Below are 20,000 nucleotides of genomic sequence, written 5' to 3' on the forward strand. Positions count from 1 at the left end.
TAAATTTTTCCAAGTAAGTTAGGTTGGATTGCATAATCTGAAGAATGATTGTTCTGCTTCTTCGCTTGTTTTAGGTGAATCCATTGCTTGAAGCTTTTGGCAATGCCCAGACAGTGATGAATGACAACAGCAGCCGCTTTGGAAAATACATACAGCTGCGTTTCCAGAAAAATACAGGTAAAGTCAAGGACAATTACTAGCCTGGGGAGTGGTCAGGAACTTGAGGGAGCGGACTGAGTAGCCAAAACTTGTGGAGGGTAAAAATTTGGCATGTGCCTGCCTCCCTGTGGGAAGGGTGTGCAATTAAGTAAAAATCTCACAGCAACCACTGTTGGATAGGATCAGGCCTGGATTTGGACAGAGTGGGAGTACAGCAAGGATATGGGGGTGAGAGTGCAGGGTAAATGTCAGTAATACTCTCTGATGCCAGAAGCCTTTGTTTCTGCTAAAAGAGGTGATCAGAAATCTCTAAGACCACAGGAAGCATGGAGAAGCCCATTTCCAGTGTCCTGGGCAGCCTAGAGGGCCTTGCACACAAGGAAGTGAATTTAGACAATTCTCTGCTCCTGTCACCAAAGAAGAGATGTGGGACAACCCAGGCAATTTCATGTCCCCCAGAGTGAAGTTCCCCACCCTGTCACCTTTTTGTGTGCAGTGCAAGGTGCAAAGCTGAGTGAGTACCTGTTAGAGAAGTCACGGGTGGTACAGCAAGATACTGGGGAGAGGAATTTCCACATCTTCTACTACATGTTTGCTGGACTGTCTTCAGAGCAGAAGGAGATGTATGGGTTATTGGATCCTTCACTCTACAGGTGCGTCAAAGACACACTCTACTTTAGTCTTTGTAATGGGTGGTGAAGGGGAAAACAGCATAATGGAGTTTTTTCTTCTGCCCTGGGGTTTTATCTGTGTGTGAGTGGAAACTGGAGCGGGATCTGAATGGAGAGATACAGACCATCATGGAAGCTGGGAGGTCAGGGGTCTCTGCTGCGCTACCTTGGAAAAGTTTATTTCCCCTTCTGGTGATCTGCTTTGTTCCCACTGGGGACAACTGAGTTATGGTGCCGATTGTGTGACAGTTTTTATGGGATATGCACTTTCTCAGGTACATAAGTGGACAGTTTGGTACACAGGAAGTCACTGAATGCTGGAAGCACAAATACCAAGAGGTTTGCAATGCCCTTGACATGGTGGGCTTCCAAGAACAGGTTAGTCCTGGGGCTGTTACATTTCCATCTGTGCTTCCTGCAGGCACAGTGTTTCTTTCTAGCTGCTCTCTTGAAGCTCAGACCTATATCTTTGTCTAGATTTTTCATGTTACTTTCAGACCACCTGAGTCTGCCAGACTTTGTGGAGAGCTTTTTCCCACAGGTTGCCTGTACCTCTTCCTTTAACCTCTCCAACTTCCGAGTCATCTGTGTTGTACATGCTACATGCTCGTATACTTTTCAGTCACCTTTCTTTTGTGTTTTAGGAACAAGTGGACATGCAGGCTATCTTGGCTGGTGTGTTGTCTCTGGGCAATGTGACCTTTGAGCCTGAGGAGAGCAATGGGTCTGTGAAGGTCAGTGAAGCCTCCCAGGGATGGCTGAAGGCTGCAGCGGTGAGTCACAAGAAATGTTGACAAAACCTTATGGGTATTATGTTCTTCCCCACTGGCTGTTTGACTGCAGGAGCTGTTCCTGCCAGAGGATGTTTCTGCCTCAGAATGTGAAGGATTCTAAAGAACAAGGGTTTTTTTTGGAAATGTACAGTTTGACCCCATGTCAGCATTTGTTTTCACTGCTATTCATACCCAGAGAGATATGTCTCGGCTTCTGTTTGTTGTGTGTCTAGAACCAGTGTCTTGCATCGTGAGCATATACCTTGCTGACTCCATAAAGCACAAGCTTTTCAAAACTAAATGAGTTTGATGATGCCTTGGAGAAATTCAGGTGTTCAATATCACTACATTAGTTCTGTGTTTTCATCGAATTTTGTCCAAGGATACCACCCACAGTGCTGTCATTTTTGGTTGATTATCTTGAATTAAGCTTTCTATTATTTTGCATTAAATTATCCCAGATTAAGAAGTATATATATCCCAGAACCATTTCATTTTTGTTATATGGGATGGAGAAGTTATCCTGCTTTGTTAACAAAACAGGACAGAAAAAAGTAACATACTTCTCCTCTTACTATTTCTTTTCATTTTGACCTGTTTGAAATCCCAGTACCCTTGCTCTTCAGTTTCACTGCCATCTCTGCTTGTTTCACTCCTACACAATACCTGAAACATCCACCTATGTCTGTTCAGCAGCCAACTTCTTCGTATCTTATTTCTGAAAACTTGCTCCTCTTGCCCACAGGAGGGGAATTCCTGTTAAATCACTGAGGGGTTCCGTGTGTCTGAGTTTGCTTTGTTTCCTGGTTCTCATGTGGGTTCCTGTGACTCTGAAGTTCAGATGCTTCAGCACCTGCACAGTCACCTCCGTGTGGTGCTGTTCAACAAGTCATTAAACTGCTCAGGAGGGACTGGCATGGCTCCCAAAGAAGGTGAAAGGTGGCAGCACTGGAAGATCAAAAGGAAAAGTGATTCAGAGTGGGTGTGTGAGGCTGGTCCCTGCCGGGGTGGAGCAGATCAGAGCCCACATCTGACCCTGGTGCCAGCAGTAGCACTTGCCTTACAGTGGGCTCAAAGGCCTGAGCCTGAATCATGACCCCATTACACACAGCCAGACACAATCCCCACAAGCAGAGCAAGGGTGTATAACTGACTGCGCTCATCTCTTTCCTGTTTCCCAGGGTCAGTTTGGAGTCCAGGAAGATGAGCTGTTAAAATGCCTGATTTGTACAACATCAGTGACCCGAGGCGAGCAGATCCAGCGTTTTCACACCCAGCAGCAGGCAGAAGGTAGGAAACACAATGAATTGCAGATGTGCTGGCTAGAAAGACTGGGCTTTGATGGAAGGGTATCCCACACATGTGCAGCTTGTTGGGAACAAAGACGTCCTTCTGTGCCCCTTCATTCCTCTCACACAGAGAGAAGTATGTCAGTGTTTATCTGTGTAGTCGCTTACTGACATGGAGGGCCATGAATGCTGCTTTTGTTTGGTCTCCAGGAGACTGCAGAGATTAAATGAGAAACCAAGGAATTAGCTTTGCTTTCTGCCTCAGTCCAGCCCAGAAAGAAACTGGGTATTTGTGCAAAAGAGGGGAAGGCTCCTGCTGCAGAGTGCTGACAGTGTGCAGAGCTCTAGGTAGTAGATGGAGAAACAATCACAACAACAACGATTTCACAGTGTAGGAATGGAGTGAAAAGAGTAAGATAGCAAGCACAAGGTGTTACTTTCCCTTTCTTAAAACAAGAAAATAATAAAAAATAATCTGTACCAAAAGGTTCATTTAAATTACAGTCCTTTAAAAGATAATTAAAAAGATAAGTTATTGCTTCAAATAAATGAAAGGAGAAAATTAAATGGGATTAGCTAGTTCTGTTTTACAAATTTCTCTAGACAACAAAATATACATCTGTAATCATAAGTCATGTTAATTTGGTCTCCTTCTTAAAATATCAACAAGCTTTCCATCAATTGTGTGCTTTTCTTGTCTACAACATCTTAGCAGCTATGGGCTAGGAGGAAGAGAACCATCCAGTTTTTCAAGTAAAATTTGGAGCTTCTCCCTTGTTATAGCAGTGAGGGGATCCTTACTTAGTGTATCTTCAGAAGGGAAAGCAAGTCTCTGGATGTTCTAAAAGGTGGCATGACTCAAAAATGTCCTGGTATGGCATGGCTGATCTTGTAGAAAGATTGTGAAGATTTTTAAAATAAAGAGCTGTTTTTACAGTTCCTGTCACTATTGGACATGAAATGAGTACACAGAAGCTTGGTGAGTTAAAGAGAGAAAAAGAGCCAATTTTATTTCTGACCTCACAATATATAGAATTCCAAAAGTGACAGTGGATTGGAGGATGAAATTGCCACCTCTCCAACCACTCTGGTCAAACCAACAATTCTCTCCTCCCACAAAGAAGAATGCAAAACAATCATTATTTGCATGAACAATGTGTGAGAACTCCAATGGAATTATGTAAACATTATCAGAAGGTTAAAGAAGTTTTATGAGAACTTTAAAACTTTCAAAATAACTATAAAACAAAACTGAACACTTTTAAAAAGTCAGAGCAACAAGCTCCCACTTGCAAAGGATGGGGACAATCCAGTGTTTATCTGGTCTTTAAAGTGGCTTCATATAGGCATTGTTACTAGAGGTGAATGCATTGAGCCAGCTTGTGTGCCATGTCCTCCACTCTCCTGCGAAGCCTGTCAGTGAGCTGCTGTTGTCCCCTCTGTGCAGATGCTCGGGACTCCATTGCAAAGGTGGCCTATGGCCGAGTGTTTGGCTGGATTGTTTGCAAGATCAATGAGCTGCTGGCTGAGAACGTGGATCCTGAGGTGGAGCTGAGGGAGATAGGTGAGTTCTGCCTGCCTTGCTCCTGTTCTGTTGTCAAATGTGCATCCCTCAGCTACGATGAAGGACAAGGCACAACATGAGGTTTCACAGAGCTTGCCTGCCAGGATGCATTATCAAAACAGTGATCCTGGTGGAGATGAGTGAGCAGCGTGAAGTCTATAGGGTTTTGTTCAGCTCTGAGCAGTCAGTTGATCTGAAGCAACTGTGAGGCTGTAATTCTGGGGCACTCTGGATTAGCAGAGAAGCCAGGCTGGAGTGGGTCTTCTTTTAACTAACTCTCCAAGCTGTGGAAGAGCTGCCACTGCTGTCTCTCCTGGATGCATTTTCCGTGTACAAAAAGACCTGTATGATAAGAGATTTAATTGTGTTGGTGTACACAGTAATCTGGAGGGATGGCCTGCAGGCTCCATAGTGTGCTCTTCTTCCCTTTTTTTAGGGATCTTGGATATTTTTGGGTTTGAAAACTTTGCAGTGAATCGTTTTGAACAGCTTTGCATAAACTTGGCCAATGAGCAGCTGCAGCATTTCTTCAACCATGTAAGTCTGCTGGGGGTGATCTTACCTTGTCCTATAGAGAAAGCAGAACACTGCTCTACCTGGCACATGCAGGAGAGCTTGTGGAAAAGCATATCTATTGCCTGGAAGGACAGAAGTAGTGAATAGTGAATCAAGACAGAGAGCAGCAACCTTCCCTGCTGGGGTAGGGGAGCCACTGGGACAGGAAAGGAAGAGGTAGAAGGATCAAGCAGTAATCAAAGTCATAATGATAGGGACATTTACAATCTGAGAAGTGTTCTGCTTTATGCACCAGTACCAGTGAGTGCCAGGGTTACAGAGAACCATGGAGAACAACAGCTACATCTTGGACCTCTCATGCTGTGGCTGAGAGTGCCACACCTCATCTTTTTCAGGGCAAGAAGGAAGATGTTCAGGGTTTGCCCAGCCAAGTGTGCTGTGTGCTTCAACTGCTTTTTTCTTTATTTCAGCACATTTTCCAGCTGGAGCAGGCTGCATATAAGGAAGAAGGGCTGCCTTGGGAGACCATCACATTCAACAATAATGAACCTATTCTGGTGAGTGAGAGGACTGACAGAATATAATTGCTCTGTCCAGCCAAGAGAAAGGTCTTGCTCTTCCTACCATGTGGAGGAGATGCACCTGGGAGGAACCTCTGCAAAGGCTAGTGAGGGTGAGAGGGGATGTCCTGCACTGCTTTACATATGTGCCATGCATCTTCTTTCCTGCAGAATCTGCTCTTGGCCAAGCCACTTGGGCTGCTGTCTCTTCTGGATGAGCAGAGTGCATTCCCTCAGGTACGCATGAGAGAGGAGGCAGAGAAAATAGTCTGGGGGCTAATACATCAATTAATATCTGGGCTACAAAGAAAGCTCTTGGGTTGGAGTGCAGGCTGAACAGAGATGTTCCCATGTGTGATTTATGAGACAAGACATCCAGATCAGAGGCAGTCTAGTGGCATTGTCATCCCCGAGATGAGTCAGAAAGGAGATACAGCAGAAGACTATTGCACACCTAAGGATACTTCCAAGACCTTGTTTTGAATCTGTGTGTCCTCACCAGGCCTCTGTTGCAGCTTATGATATCTGCTCTCTTGCAGGCAACTGATAAGACATTTGTGGATAAACTAAACAGCAGCTTTAAGGGGAATTTACACTTCCAGCCATCCCGAGGCCATGTTTTGAGCTTCAGCATCATTCACTATGCTGGGAAAGTATGTACTGTTTGCAGGAGGAATGCTGAATGTTTATGTTGGAGGGGGTGGGAGTGTTGCCTGATAAATAAGGCTTTGATGTTAAGGAATGCATGGTCTGAGGATGACATTAACAGAAGTGATGTATTCCAATGGATTGCCTCCTAGAATTCTCTGGGATTTATGACAAAGTTACAGAAAGACAAGACCCCTGAGGAAAGTGGGGCTACCTCTCAGAAGGGTAGAGCATTAGAAGAATCTGCTATTCTTCTAATCACCATTCTATTAGGGCTCTAGTCCTAAAGCAGTACTTTATAAATTATAGTCCACTCTGCAGCACCAAAGGACAGGCTAAAGGCTTTTTCTTTACCTGTTGGGTTCCAATAGCAGTGACTATTTTTTTGCAAACACCTGGGAACACTGTGTAAACAGCTGGGTAATTAATGTTTTGAAGGTGGAGGCAGTTATTTACACATTCACTGGTATCTAAGCAGCTTGAGATTTAGCATTATTGAATGTAACTTTACTGCCACCAGTATTGAAAGCATTGGTCCACATTAAGTTGAACTGATTGGAGATAATTTTTGGAACAGGAGAAGATATGACAATTCAGGTCATTGTAACTTGCAGTTTAATAATCTAATCTCAGCATTGTTGACTAAATTATTATTTGTGGATTCATTATTACAAAAATTAACATGTAATATATAAAAGGTGGATGTCTCTGTGTTAACGGTGCACTCCCGTGGTTCTGATGCATCTGGTATGCGCATGGTTGTGTTCCTTAGGGCTGGCATTTAAATGGGGTGCAGGTGTGTTTAAAGAATTAGTGCAAGCCAGAGTAGAGTCAGTTTAACACATGGTCAGCCCCCAGCAGGCTGTGGAAGTGGCTTTTACAGCCAGCCTGTGAGCACTGCTGTCCTTAGTGACCTGCTGCCCTTTCCCCAGGTACAATATGCTGCCAGGGGCTTTCTAGAGAAGAACAGAGACACCGTGCCAGCCAACGTCCGTGGGCTCTTCATCAACAGTGTCACCCCCTTGCTCAGTGTGCTGTTCACAGGCAAGTCCCTCTGCTTATCCATCATGAGCCAGGGCCCATCTTGGCGAGAGTTAAGTGTGGGCATGAGGCTCACGTGTTTCACATCTGGCAGCGCCAGGGTGACTCTGGGAATGCTGCAGCCTGGAGTAGTGCTGCTGGCATGTACAGAGTTGTCAGACCAACATGTTTATTCCCTGCCTTGGAAAGCAAGGGAATTAGCTGCCACTCAGATGCCTTTCCATCTTCTCCAAGGCCAGTGGAGGACTGTCCCCACTGGTTCTTTCTACACACTCTATTCTTGTCTAGAAATGAAGCTGGTCAAGATCATAGATTCTGAAAATGGAGTTTCACAGCCTGTTAAAAAAAACTCTCAGGCCACGCATTATTTTTCTGCTACCACTACACTCCCCTTTTCCAGTTATCAATAAGCCTTCAGATTCTCCAAGGTTTCTAATTAAATTAAAAATTTCAAGAAAGGCCAGGTGGATATTTCCTTGGAAATTGGCTGGCTGAACACAGTGCTTCTGATATAGAAATTTTGTAATTTTTTGTTCCCATTCAGTCCATGCCACTTTCTGGGATTTACAAGAAGCTGATGAATTTGAAGATTAATTTCATTTCTCTTCTCCGCTGTGTTTTTCAGCTACTGTTTAGGACTATCTTTCTTCATTACCATTATTGCACTGTTACTGAAGCTACTTAGTCTAGTCTCAACTCTTTCAAAGTTCATAAACTTTGAAACTTCATAAACATCAGATATAACCTGTTCTCAGGTTGGTTGTCCAGTCTGGGCAATGGTTTTAGGTGCTGAACAAAGGGTTTGGTCCAGATGACCTCCAGAAGACACTGCTAACCTCATTCTGTGATTTTATGATTTACATGAAGCCATTGCATCAAGGGTACACAAGACTCTTACTAGATCCTTTAGTAAATTAAACTCCTTGATTTTCTTATCCTGTCACTGAATTAGTTATAAGCTATCTGACTTTGAATAACCTCCTGAGTACTGCAGAGAGCTACCCCTTTTGCTGCCTGTGCCTTTTTTTTTTTTTGCACTGTTAGATACCCATTGATGATAATTCTATTGAAAGTCATTTAGGTTTATTTAATAACCTGATTGTCATGTCTTCTCAGTGGCAGAAATTAGTAATGCCTGCCTTGTATGCTTCATACAGTAGTTCCACATGGTGAAACCTAGCACCCTGTGGCATAGTATTTGTAAGACGGTTTGTGCAGAAGTGAGGTTCGAATGTTTAGCCCTAGCGGATTGCAAAGCTATAAAATTAACTAATTGTCTCTTTTCTTTCAGCCACGGTCTCCAGAACAGGGACCCTGGTGCCTCATGTGAAAGCCAAGGTATTGCCCTTCAGGTCCACATCACAATTGATAAATATTACCTGATAATTATTATTTCAGAAATTGTCTGAAAAAGGACAGGTAGAAGTTGGTTTAAAATAAGAGCAGACAGCAAAGAGCTTTTAACAGTTTCTTCTTTGTTTTTTACCATGTTTCGTGCTTGCTTCTCCTATTTACATGTTTAACTTGTCTTTCCTCCCATTACATCCATTCTCCCTCGATTTTTGCCTTCTGCTTTCCAGCAGTGCTCTTTGGCTGTCAATCAAGCACTTCTTTCCGGGACTGATCCTTTGTTTTGATCTGGTTTCAGGTCATACCAGGAGTAGATGACAAGTTCAACAGCACACGGAAACAGTCTGCTGGAGCTCAATTCCGGGTATGGTACTGCTGCCCTGAGGTGCCCTGTGAGATGAAAGCAGTGATAAAATTACCACTGCACTGCTTCCAGAGTGCTAAGCATGGTTAAAGCAGACATTATGTAGAGAGGGGTTTTCCTGATTGCTGGCCTAGTTGTTGCCAGAACCCAGGAAGTTGCTGTGGGGTGAGAAAACAGTTCTTGCTGCAGGATATTGCACGTGGCAGAGCTTTGGCTCGATGGACTGTTGATCTTCCTCTGCCCTTGCCAGCATTCCCTGATGGTGCTCATGGAGAGGATGTACTCTGCCAACCCACACTTTGTGCGCTGCATAAAGCCCAACAACCAGAAGGAGCCAGGTGTCCTGGACAACCAGGTGGTGCTGCTGCAGGTGAGCAAAAGCGGTGTCCTTTACAGGGATTTCTGCCACATCTCAGTGGAAGGTCAGATTCCACCAAAAGGCTCTGAAACATGACTCTGTTGAATCTCCCCTTGCAAGAGAAAGAGTGTCCACATCTTTATATATGTATAAAGATCCTGAATACTTGGTTGTTTCTGTGACACAGACTGCTAGGTCCAGATTTTGCAATCTTAGATCTCTCTCATTTCTTCTTCATGAATGCAATGAGATCTGCTTGTCAGGAACTAGGATTCATCTTTGTATTTCCCCCTGGATAGGACTGTTCTCACCCATCAGCCAGGGCAACTCTGAATAGAAACCAAGATGGGATTGCTTTGATAGGATATGAAATGCACTGATATGATTGTAGTTGGATATTCTGTCAGGTCTGAGGTATAGATGCCTCAAGAATACTGAAAATGATTGGAAGAGTTCAGAAAGCTCAGCATCCTCTTTAATATATATAAGAAAGGATAGGATTAAGAGGAAGTTCATCCATGCCTCAGAGTACATCTGTGTCCAGATTTGGAAATATGAAGCTATCCTCTAAGCGAAAGAAGCAAAGGCAGTACCCATGGCTGGAAGGTGAAGTTATTTCAGTCATTGGTTTTTATGGTTTGCAACTTCTAACTCAGAGTGGTTAATCATCAGAGTTACAGGATGCGGTAAATTGAGTTCTTAACCAAGGAAACATTTTCAGAAAAAAACTTTTTAATTCTGAACTGGAGAAGGTTAGGGCTGAATGAAGTAATTTTCTGCCTGCAAAGGAGCAAAATCAATGTCATGATGACCTTTTCTCTTTGTTTCTCTGATCCTCTTTGTGGTGCTGCTTCAGCTCCGGTACAATGGGCTGCTGGAGACAATCCGTATCCGAAGAGATGGTTTCTCCTGGAGACCCTCCTTTGAGGAATTTGCTGAAAGGTCTTTTAAAACCTCTGAATATTTCCTGTTAGATATTATTTGGGAAATTACCCTGATAACCAGATATGGGCAGTGAGTGAAAAAGTCTCTTCAAAGTCCATATAGTCTGAGGTTATGGAGTGATTTGCTGTGGGAGGCTGAGTGGGAAAGATAGTGATTTGTTGTTTGCTGTCAGGGTGATAGGGATCAGCACAACCCATCAAGGACGTAGCTTTTATGTGTTTGTATTGGTTTGTTTTCCACAGATACGGAATTCTTCTAGTCAAACCTGGTGCTCCCCTCACAAAAGAAAGGTAGGAACACTGACTTTGTTGTATGCAGTCTGGTTTGTTTTTCATAGGCTTTTACTCTGAGTAGCATAGGAAACTGAGTAAAAGGGACAGAAAAAAGAGGATGGGATTTTGTGGTAATGGGAACACAGATCCCAGGCAAGGACATTTAATGTTTAAAGAGCATTTGGTACCACGATGAATTAAATCTTTCTTGAGTTATTATGTAGCAATTAAATTCAATTGCTGTAAAGTGTTGTTGTACTGTGAAATGAAAACTGGCCTATGTATTTAATTTGGGAGTGACAATAGTGGTCAAGGCTGTCCACTGAACTCAGCATAGCAGGCACTCAAGTACTGTTATCAGGGCCCTCTCCAGGCTTTTTCCTGATGGCCACATGGGAGAAGAAGATACAGACAGTGCTGAACAAGCAGCCAGCACTGAATGTCTCCCAGGCTAGAGAAGATGCTTCTAAACCAAGAATTTTGTCTCTGTACAGGCAAAATATACTATCAGGTCTTTTAGAACCTAACTGTTACACACGTAAACATCCTTCCAGCTCTGCAGAGGAACAGGATTTTACCCTGCCAGTGTTTTCCTTCCTACATTTAGGGCAGCAGTTCCCCACCTCCTCTTCTCCACTTTTCCAGCCTCTCCTTCCTGCCAGTGTCAACTGTGATTGATAGTCAGAATGAAACATGTAAAGAAGCCAGCTGAGGGGTTTTTTTAGTCATTTAAGGAAAGAGTTTGAATGATCTCCTGGAACAATTCTCTCCTGGCAGCAGCTCTTCCTGCCTTCACAGTGCTTCCTTGAACTTCCTGATGCTTCTGAATAGTAAGAATTTCAAACCTGACTGAGGTCACAAGAGAATCTTATAGATGGAGGAGAGATTATTGTAAACAGGTGGTGTGGTGTGTTTGGAGACATAAAAATCATGGGATGCATTTCAAAAAGAAAATCCTGTGGATATGGATTGTGGCACTGTGGAAGTTGGCCAAGATAGAAGGAAAAACACTTCTGCTTTCCTGTGTGAGATATTAACAAAAAGTGCCACTATGATTTCACAGCCTGGATTAGCAGGGGAGAGAGGAAGCTCTCTGTGTGTTGCAGCTAGAGCTGCTTTCAGTTCCAAGTGTCAAGAAATCTTTACGAGTGACCCAAATTTTATTACTGGAGTCTGCAAAATGAAACTGGAATTGGAAAACAGACTTTCTCCCAGAAGTGTTGCTGTGCTGACCTTGCAACTTGTATTCTCCAAAGGGCTTGGAAACAGAATAAGGAAAAACACTTCCAAGAATAAAATAGGCTGTACAGAATTGCCTCCCAGGGAGTTGAAGTAAATCTGCCTCTGGGAACCCCTTTGCGGATGTTCTTCCCAAATGTGACTGTAGCTGTACCTCAAGGTGCATTACAGACTGACAGCCAGTTTACTGACTATTGGGAATTGCTGAGGCACTTTATGCCCCTTCATGCAACTAAAAATATCAGTGTTGGCTTTGGGTGGAAAATTATTTATTTCACTTTTTTCATCTCTTTCAGCTGCTTGGAAATACTGCAAAGTACAAAACTGAAAGGCTGGATTTGTGGGTAGGTGTGGATCACTGCTGTTGGGAATGGGAAGCCTAAGATTTTGCATGTGTAAGCTGTCACCTGGTTCTCTTCAGGGAGAATTCTGTGGTTGTAGGAATGGGGTCTTCAAAGGATGATGGATAAAAGTTTAGACAGTGTTTTTCACTGCATCTTTGTCCTCCAACTTTGCAGAAAGTCTCGACTTTTCTTTAAATATTGGCATCAGGAACAGCTGGCAAAGTATTTGGAGCAACTGGAAAGAGCAGCAGTTATCATACAGAAAGGTGAGCACTGGGTCAGGAACTGATCTCAAACCACGGGAAGAAAAACCTTTTCTGCAGTCCCTTCTCCACATTTGCAGAGGACAGAAGGGTAGGGCAGGTGCCATCTCTGTGTCAAGGTCAAAGTCAAAGTGCTTATTGCAAATGCCCTTATTCTCAGTGCTCATCCTGAATCAGGGAGAGCCCTCAGTGTCAGCCTTGGAAAGGGAAAATGTATGCAGAAGGGCTGGGCTGAGCAGGGCATGCACATGATTTGGCCGTGTCCTGAGGTCTGGCTCGCTGTCCTCTGGAGTAAGGATTGTTTGTGAGTTGTGTTGAACTAAGAAGGGGGAAGTGAGTAAAGCAGATCTCATTGCTGCTTTCAGAGACAGGCAAAAGGGGGTGAGATTTGGTCTGGTTTGGTTTTTTTCTTTCCTTTCCATGTAGTATCTGCTCTAGCAGCCTGCCTCTTCAGAGTGTCTGTGGGCAGATTGGTACTTCCCTTAGCACAGGCTACATGAGGACTGTGTGGCCAGGTGGAGGAGGAGGAGGAGGAGGCTGCTGTCACCCTGCTTAGCTCCCCTCTGTAGCACTTCTCTTCTGTATGGGTTGTTGCACTGCTGGAGTATGTGAGCAACTTCCAGCTGTGCACCATACAGTGTGACAAACATCAGACTGTCACAAGCTGTGCACAACTGTACACAATCTATGGGGAAGATGTGTGGGTAGTGGGAAATGAGAGGATGCAGTTTTCATTTCATGTGTTTTAATAACTGGTAGAGTAGGTGGGATCACACAATGTCTGTAATGCTCCTGGGTGAGCCCTGTGATGGGAAAAGTTTTCCTGTGGGCTGGTATCAAGGAAATCCTGTCTCCTTCATGGTGTCTAGAAGGACAGAGAGATAGATGTTAACAGGCCCTTCTGTGAAGACTTCTTTTTAGGTGTTCAGTGCCCTGGCATTAGAGATGAGAGCTTAGATCTGTAATTTGATTTCTATAAATCTGTGATCTGGCAGCTTAGAGAGTAGAAACAGTTCTCACAGGGTTTTGGCTGCCTGCTCACAGTAGAGTTTCCATTGCTCTTTTTTAACACAATTCAGGTGTTGAGGGCTTTGTACTGGATGAAGAACTATCACCCAGTGTTCTTCAAGAGAATTGCAAAGGCATGAACAGCATTTTTTCCTAATCACAGCTTTTTTCTGAACAGTTTTTAGGGGATTCAGATGCAAGAAGAGTTTTCAAAAACTGTTGGCTGAGCTGAAAGCTGAAGCACAGCAGCTACAGGAGGAGGCAGAGAGAGAAAGAATCCACCAGCTGCCACTGGCAGCAGAGGCCCAGGGTGAGTTGTTCTCACTCACACTGACCCAGTGCCTGTCCACTGGTGTGATGATCACCTTGAAGTGCTGTAAGCTCCAGGTCATCATGGCCTGCCCTAGGATGGGAATTCCATCAGTATGGTGGGCAGGGAGCTGATGATGTTTCTGCTCTTGGAAGTGTGGTATTGTCTGTGGGGAGTAGAAGCAGCATAATAAAAATCATCTGCCTGGCTGTGCTGGAAGGAGGGCCACACTGTGGTTTTACCACATAATCCATGCAGCAGAGCCTATCCCAGTCCTAGGCCTGTGGGGAGTAGATCTCATGGACTTGGATGCTAGAGTTCAGCTACCTATTTCTTCTTGTTGCAGAAAGAAACTCGCTTCCAGTCCCCATGCCACGAAAGAGGCACCCTCCTTCTAATCCTCTTCCTTCTGATCAGTCACAGCAGCCACCAGTGCCACGGCCACGCAGCAAACTAACAGAGGTAGCAATACTGGCTCTGCTGGGGGGCCCTTAGCCAGGTGTGCTGGTTCCTTGCTCAGTCCACCCTCTGCATGCACATGTTCTTCTGCATGCAGTCCCGAGAGAATGCTGTCATTCTTGTTATGAGAAGTGTGAGTCCTGTCCTTCTGTGGTTAGATAAAAAGCATGGCTAGGACCTTTGAGGAACTGAAAGCAGCTTCTAGTAGTTGGTGACTGATCTTCCCCGAAGGGACTCAGGAATGGGGTCACCTGCTGAAGTGGCTTCTTCAAATGTCCCCTGCCTTTGACTTTGCTTTTGTGCTGACTTTCCCTCTCTCCTTGTTTTCAGTCCACTCCTTTTGATAACTTCTTAAACCCTTCTGTGCCTCCTCCTGTTCTGGGAACTGAGGAACAGACTGGCGAAGAAGCAAAAGTGAGGAAACTCAAGAGAGGAGCAACTCTGCGCTGGTTCACAGAGACACAGGCCCAGAAGGTCATGCAGGATGATGGGGCCTTTCCAAGCTGGCTGCATGGGATGATCAGTCGGAGGTGAGGTCTCAACACAGTGACCACAGGGAAACAGCAGTGTATCCTTGGGACTCTGTAGGTTGGATTGGCCAGGAAAGGAAGTGGAATGGGAATGGGAGTAACCAGCATAACTTTTTCCATTTTCATCTGTGGGCATCAAACCCTTAGGGAAAAGCTTGGGAGTCCCTGTCAGAGGATGTAAATGCTGAAACTTTATGAAGGTCCATGGAAAGACAATGGAAACTCATAGTGCATATGTCCATTGTGTCCCTAAATACAGATCCTGTGTAGGGATGGGGAGCTTGTAAAGTAATCAGAGAGGAAATACACACATGCACTTCCCCTGTTCTGGACCATTTGCAGAGACATAAAGATGAACTTTTGGGTTGATACATTATGACTGTTTTTCATATTTCAGTATAGGTCAGGAGAAGACCCCAATTTATAGCAGGAGAATATAGAATTCAGCTTACTTTTATTTTAAAAAGTATTAAGAGGGGCTTTAGTGAGTACTCAATAGCAAAACTCCACCAAGGCCCTCTGATACAGGAAAAGGAAGGAAGGGTTTTTGTTGGTACCTCTGTTTGTCTAAGGAGGGTGCAGTATAGGTGACTGAGTCTCAGAGAGATACCCACTAAGTCCTGCTTTCTTATGGAGCTGTTTGCAAGATTTTGTGTAAATGCTTGTTTTCTACCCGGCCTGCCTCACACTTAACTCTCTTGGCTGAGTCAAGCACTACTTTCTGAGTCAATCATTGGCATAATCAGAGAAGTGCCAATAATCAGACAGGAGCAGGATGACAATATCGTCTCACCTATGTGCAAATTGGTGCTCCACACTTGTTAGCTGCCAATATCCTGTAATTGGTGGGATTCCTTTGTCAATGTTGCTGCCATCTCAACACCCTTATCATCTTGCTCCAGTTTCTAACTTTTTTTTCTGTTGAAACTGCAATTCTCCTTCAGTCTTATTAGATCTATGTTCTTGGATTTTTTCAGGCTGTCAGTGTGAACATTTACTCAGAAACATTACACAGCATATTAGCTTTGTAAAGGACACTACAGTAGCTCACAGCTCCCTGGTAGCTGCATTTCTTTTTCATTTTTTTTTAAGATAATTATTGAGGCCCTTACCTGTAATAATGTTTTTGTCCCAGATGAAAGAATGTGGGAGAGGAATTAGTGTCTGGAAGACAAAACAGTCTAAATTCAAGCACAGACTAGCCATGAGCACTGCACAATGAAGGAAGTGGCAGATCATTCCCAAAGACAGTGGTGCTTAAGCAGAGACTTAAATTTTCACACAGCAGTGTAAGCTCAGATTTGTGAAATGGAGCAGCCAGAGCAATCCCAGATTGCACTGGTGATTGGCAATCACCTTTAGCTTGGAGAAAGGCACATGAGAAGAACAAGGCAGAGCTTTGTCTGTTGGGCATAGAAGGGGAAGACCTCCTTCCAGTAGGAAGTTTAGAAAGCCAGAGTGGTATAATCCAAGTTGGTGTTTTTCCAAGGTGCTGGGCTTACCCAGTACCTCACAGCATCCTGACTTCTTCATCCCTGGACCATAGGAGGTGCACACATGCACAGATTCTTTATATGAGTGATGCTTTGTGATATGCTTAGTGCTGGAAGACAGCTGTTGCTATTGCACAATCAGACTGCTGGAGCAGGTTTGGAGCAGCCCTGCTTGGAGAGGCTTTGGTTGAGAGTATTGTGCTTCCTCAACTTCTTAGTGTCTCCTGCACCACCAAGCCTGAGTCAGGAGATCTGTAGCTAGGAACACACGGGGCAGATGCTGGGCGCCCTGGGATGCTGCTGGGGTAGGTAGCACATGAGATAGGATGCAACTCCCAGCAGTGTGGCAAGGCAGCTGCTGGCTTTCTGCTGAAAAACTCTTTCTGGATTCTAGGGAAGCTGAAAACTTGCTGATTGACAAGCCTTTGGGTTGCTTCCTTGTTCGGATCAGCCAGAGCCGACCAGGCTACATCTTGACATACCGGTAAGTAATGGGCAGAGGAGGCTCAGGGGAGACATTACTGCTCTCTACAACTCCTGGCAGGAGCCTGTAGCTAGGTGGGGCTCTGCCTTTTCTTCCAGGCAGCTGGTGACAGGACAAGAAGACACAGCCTCAAGCTGTGACAGGGTAGGTTCAGGCTGAATGTCAGGAGGAATGTCTTCACAGAAAGGGATGTCAAGCACAGGAACAGGCTGCCCAGGGCACTGGTATAGTCACCATCCCTGCAGGTATTTAAAAAATGTGTAGATGTGGCACTTAGGAACATGGTTTAATAGTGAACTTGGTAGTGCTGTGTTGAACTTGAGAATCTTTAAGGTTTTTCTATCCTAAGTGATTCTGTGAAATTGAGCACTGCGTGAAATTCTGTGATCCTGGATTTCTACAGTCATAGAATTCTTGAATCCTGTGACACTATAAAACTGCTTGACTGAAGGACATTACCAGCTATGGAGGAGCTTACTCCTGCAGAGGAGTCCAGTGAGGATCATGTTCAACCTCTCCTGTAGTGGGTGCCTTAGAGAGTTTGTAGTAGCAGATGGGATACTGTAGAATATGTCTCTTACTGAAAAAATAGACCTGTTTGTGGGTGGGGTGCTGTGTCTCCAAGGGTAAAGGTCCTGCTAAGGTGTACTCTGTGGCTGAGAGGGCAAACCAGGCTGGAAGGAAACTGCAGCACCGATGGGCACATGTTAGTGCATGTCTCCTGCAGCTGTGTGGTACTTGTCACTGAGGATCCTGATCACAGCTGGCTTCTGGAGACCACAGGTGGCGGAAGCAGGAACCAGGTTCTGACACACTGAGGCCCCATGTCCTGACTCTTTCTGTCCATCCCTCTCCCCAGGGGTGAAGGGCGCTGCAGACACTACATGATCCAGGTGCAGCCCAACGCACGCTACGTCATCCTGGGGGAGGACCGGGCTCACGCCTCGCTCACCGAGCTGGTGCGGTATCACCAGAGCATGGGCATCCAGCCCTTTATGGAAATACTGACTGTCCCCTGTGGGCAGGTGAATATTAAGGGTCTTCAGTGGGAAAAGAGGATGGGGCATGGGCCTTAAGTGAGTGGTTAGAGACACTGCAGCAGCATCTCTTATATGTTCCTGTTGAGGGGTGTTCCATTTTGGCCAAGCAGCTTGGCTGCTTCTGAATGCACTAGGAAATGCTGTTAGCTAGGGAGTCCTGAGGTGGTGGAGAGGCACTGGCAAATGATGACAGCCTGCTGCCCCCTGAATGTCAGCAGTGGACACAGCTGGGTGTTTGTCTTGATTGTGCTGTTCAGTGTGTGTGAAGGGTCTGCAAACCACTGCTGAATCCACTCCTCCTTTCTCCAGAAAAGTAGTGAGAGCTTGAATTACAAAGATCTGGAGAGTCTCACACTAAGTTCACCAGCAGACAAGGGGGACACCCATCCAGAGAAGCAGTCCTGCCCCTCTATAGCTTCCAGTGGCACATCTGCTCTGCAGTGGTTCAGGAGGACCAAGAATTTCCAAAACCAGGAGACCCAAGACAAGAGTAGCAGAAAGCCTGGCTCTGGAGAGAGCAGCCAACGAGCTTTCCTTCGCCTACGCTCTTCCATACGCCTGGCAATGCAGGAAATCCAGCAGGTGAGCTGAGGCATATCTTCTGCTAATCCACAGCCCCTCTAGGACACGTGGAATTTCCCTGCCCAGAGGCAGGAGGCACGAGTGTTCCACAGCTAGAACTTGGTTTCTTAGCTTCTGTGTCATAGGTTTTATTTGGTGGTCTTGGGATCAAGACTGTGTTCCTTGGAATATTCCTTGCCAGCCTGTGCTCCCCTGCCAATGCTGTTTCTCTACTTCTCGCCACAGTTCACTTCCACTCCCATGAGCAAGTCTAAAGAGAGGAGCTCACTGCACTGAGGATGTACAGCCTGGGTGACACGGTAAGAGGAGGTAGTGTACAGGAGGGAAAACAGCAGTTTCCTGGGATGTGGAGGAGCAAAGGAACTCTCCCCTTCATGTTACATCTGTAGGATCTCTTGGCCACAAGTTACATAGAGCAGGAAAAACAGAGAGCAGCGGCCAGCTTCCATCCCAGGACTACACAGAGACCAAGGAAAAGCTGCCTAAGTTTGGGTTCCCAGCAGCTGTGATGCACACCATGTTTGCAGTACAGTGGGCAGGCTGCTGGAGGGAGCTCACCGTTTGTGGGAGCGCTGGGGCTGGAAGGAGGAGGGCTACCAGAATGCACGCCTGGTCAGCTGCAGTAGCTTCCTGGGGTGGAGGGGCAGTGGTGGTGGGGAGCCTGCAGGGTGGCAGAGGCTGCGAGCTGAAGAGAGGTAGAGAGCTGAAGGCGAGGCTCAAAACGGGAAAAAGCAGCAACTTTTTTGCTGTAAAGAGGACTTTTCAGAAAAGTCTCAGCAGTGGAAACACAGCTAGTGACTGAGATTGTGATACAGTGGGTGGGTGACGAAGGTCTGGCAGGGGCCAGAAGTGGCCTTTTGAATGATTCTGCCTTATCTGAAGTATCTGGTGGACGTGCAGGTCTCCTAACCTACTCAGCTGCTGAAGGCAGGTGGGAGCTGTAGTGGTGCTGTAGTGCAGCTCTGGAAGGATCTTGGTCTGTGTCAGCTGAGCATGGAGAGGGATCAGAACACCATGCTTTTGCCTGCTGACCCACTGCAGTGCTTCCAAGTGTTTGGAAGATTGCTAAGTTTCCTGCGTGGTTCTGCTCCCATGCTGGAAGTCATGCTGGAGCAAAGCTTTTTAGCTGGGGCCTGTCTTGTGTTTGTCTTCATAGCTGAGAAAGATAGGAACTCTTCAATACTTCCTGAAGCGTTTGGCTTTGCATTGTTTCTCTGTGTCCCACTCCTTGAGGTATCATGGGGATGCTCTCTGTGTCAAAGATCAGACAGAAGAAAGATAGAATGTGGGGATCTGCATACATACCTGCAGGCTTGTTGTACTGGGATACTTAAATGGAATCCTTTTGTATCCTCCAGTGAGTTGTGTTTCTTGATTGTCTTCCAGGTCCAAGTGGCTCAGACCTGTCTTCTTCCAGTGCTGTTGGGCCTTGCCTGACAATGAACTCATCCAGAGATACTGCAGCCTTTTTCCTTTTTTTGTTTTTCTACTTTTCTTTGCTGCCCTCAGCTGGCCCTGTGCTTTCAGACAGGGCTGATGCAGAAGTTCACCTTCCTCAGCACTGAGCAGTACTGTGCCTGCAGTATCTGGACCAGTCTGATCCTGGCAGAGGGGAGAGGATGGGAACAGTCACACTCTGCACAGACCCACAGTGCCTGACAGGCTGTGTGTTAGTACTCCAGTGTTGCTGGAGACTCCACCTAGCACTGTGGATGGTCACAAACTGGGTATCTCCCAA

The 20,000-nt window shown here is 45.5% G+C and overlaps 1 protein-coding gene across 1 annotated transcript in view; it reads left to right on the plus strand.

Moving 5' to 3' along the window:
• The window catches only part of LOC110484169 (myosin-IIIb), a 25,607-nt gene extending 5,880 nt beyond the window's left edge, over positions 1-19,727 (plus strand). The window contains exons 5-30 of the mRNA XM_021554629.2: positions 75-177; positions 656-812; positions 1,106-1,208; positions 1,475-1,603; positions 2,785-2,893; positions 4,340-4,456; positions 4,893-4,993; positions 5,443-5,529; positions 5,704-5,769; positions 6,072-6,185; positions 7,113-7,224; positions 8,513-8,559; positions 8,870-8,935; positions 9,186-9,305; positions 10,150-10,235; positions 10,481-10,528; positions 12,046-12,093; positions 12,268-12,359; positions 13,543-13,674; positions 14,021-14,136; positions 14,464-14,663; positions 16,551-16,640; positions 17,500-17,665; positions 17,990-18,262; positions 18,488-18,561; positions 19,649-19,727. Of these exons, the coding sequence (XP_021410304.2) occupies positions 75-177; positions 656-812; positions 1,106-1,208; positions 1,475-1,603; positions 2,785-2,893; positions 4,340-4,456; positions 4,893-4,993; positions 5,443-5,529; positions 5,704-5,769; positions 6,072-6,185; positions 7,113-7,224; positions 8,513-8,559; positions 8,870-8,935; positions 9,186-9,305; positions 10,150-10,235; positions 10,481-10,528; positions 12,046-12,093; positions 12,268-12,359; positions 13,543-13,674; positions 14,021-14,136; positions 14,464-14,663; positions 16,551-16,640; positions 17,500-17,665; positions 17,990-18,262; positions 18,488-18,538 (2,733 nt within the window). The 3' untranslated portion in view covers positions 18,539-18,561; positions 19,649-19,727. The remainder of the gene's footprint in view (positions 1-74; positions 178-655; positions 813-1,105; positions 1,209-1,474; positions 1,604-2,784; positions 2,894-4,339; positions 4,457-4,892; positions 4,994-5,442; positions 5,530-5,703; positions 5,770-6,071; positions 6,186-7,112; positions 7,225-8,512; positions 8,560-8,869; positions 8,936-9,185; positions 9,306-10,149; positions 10,236-10,480; positions 10,529-12,045; positions 12,094-12,267; positions 12,360-13,542; positions 13,675-14,020; positions 14,137-14,463; positions 14,664-16,550; positions 16,641-17,499; positions 17,666-17,989; positions 18,263-18,487; positions 18,562-19,648) is intronic.
• The last annotated feature ends 273 nt before the right edge of the window (positions 19,728-20,000 follow it).

Source organism: Lonchura striata, chromosome Z (genome assembly GCF_046129695.1).
Source record: "Lonchura striata isolate bLonStr1 chromosome Z, bLonStr1.mat, whole genome shotgun sequence".
Classification (NCBI taxonomy): domain Eukaryota; kingdom Metazoa; phylum Chordata; class Aves; order Passeriformes; family Estrildidae; genus Lonchura; species Lonchura striata.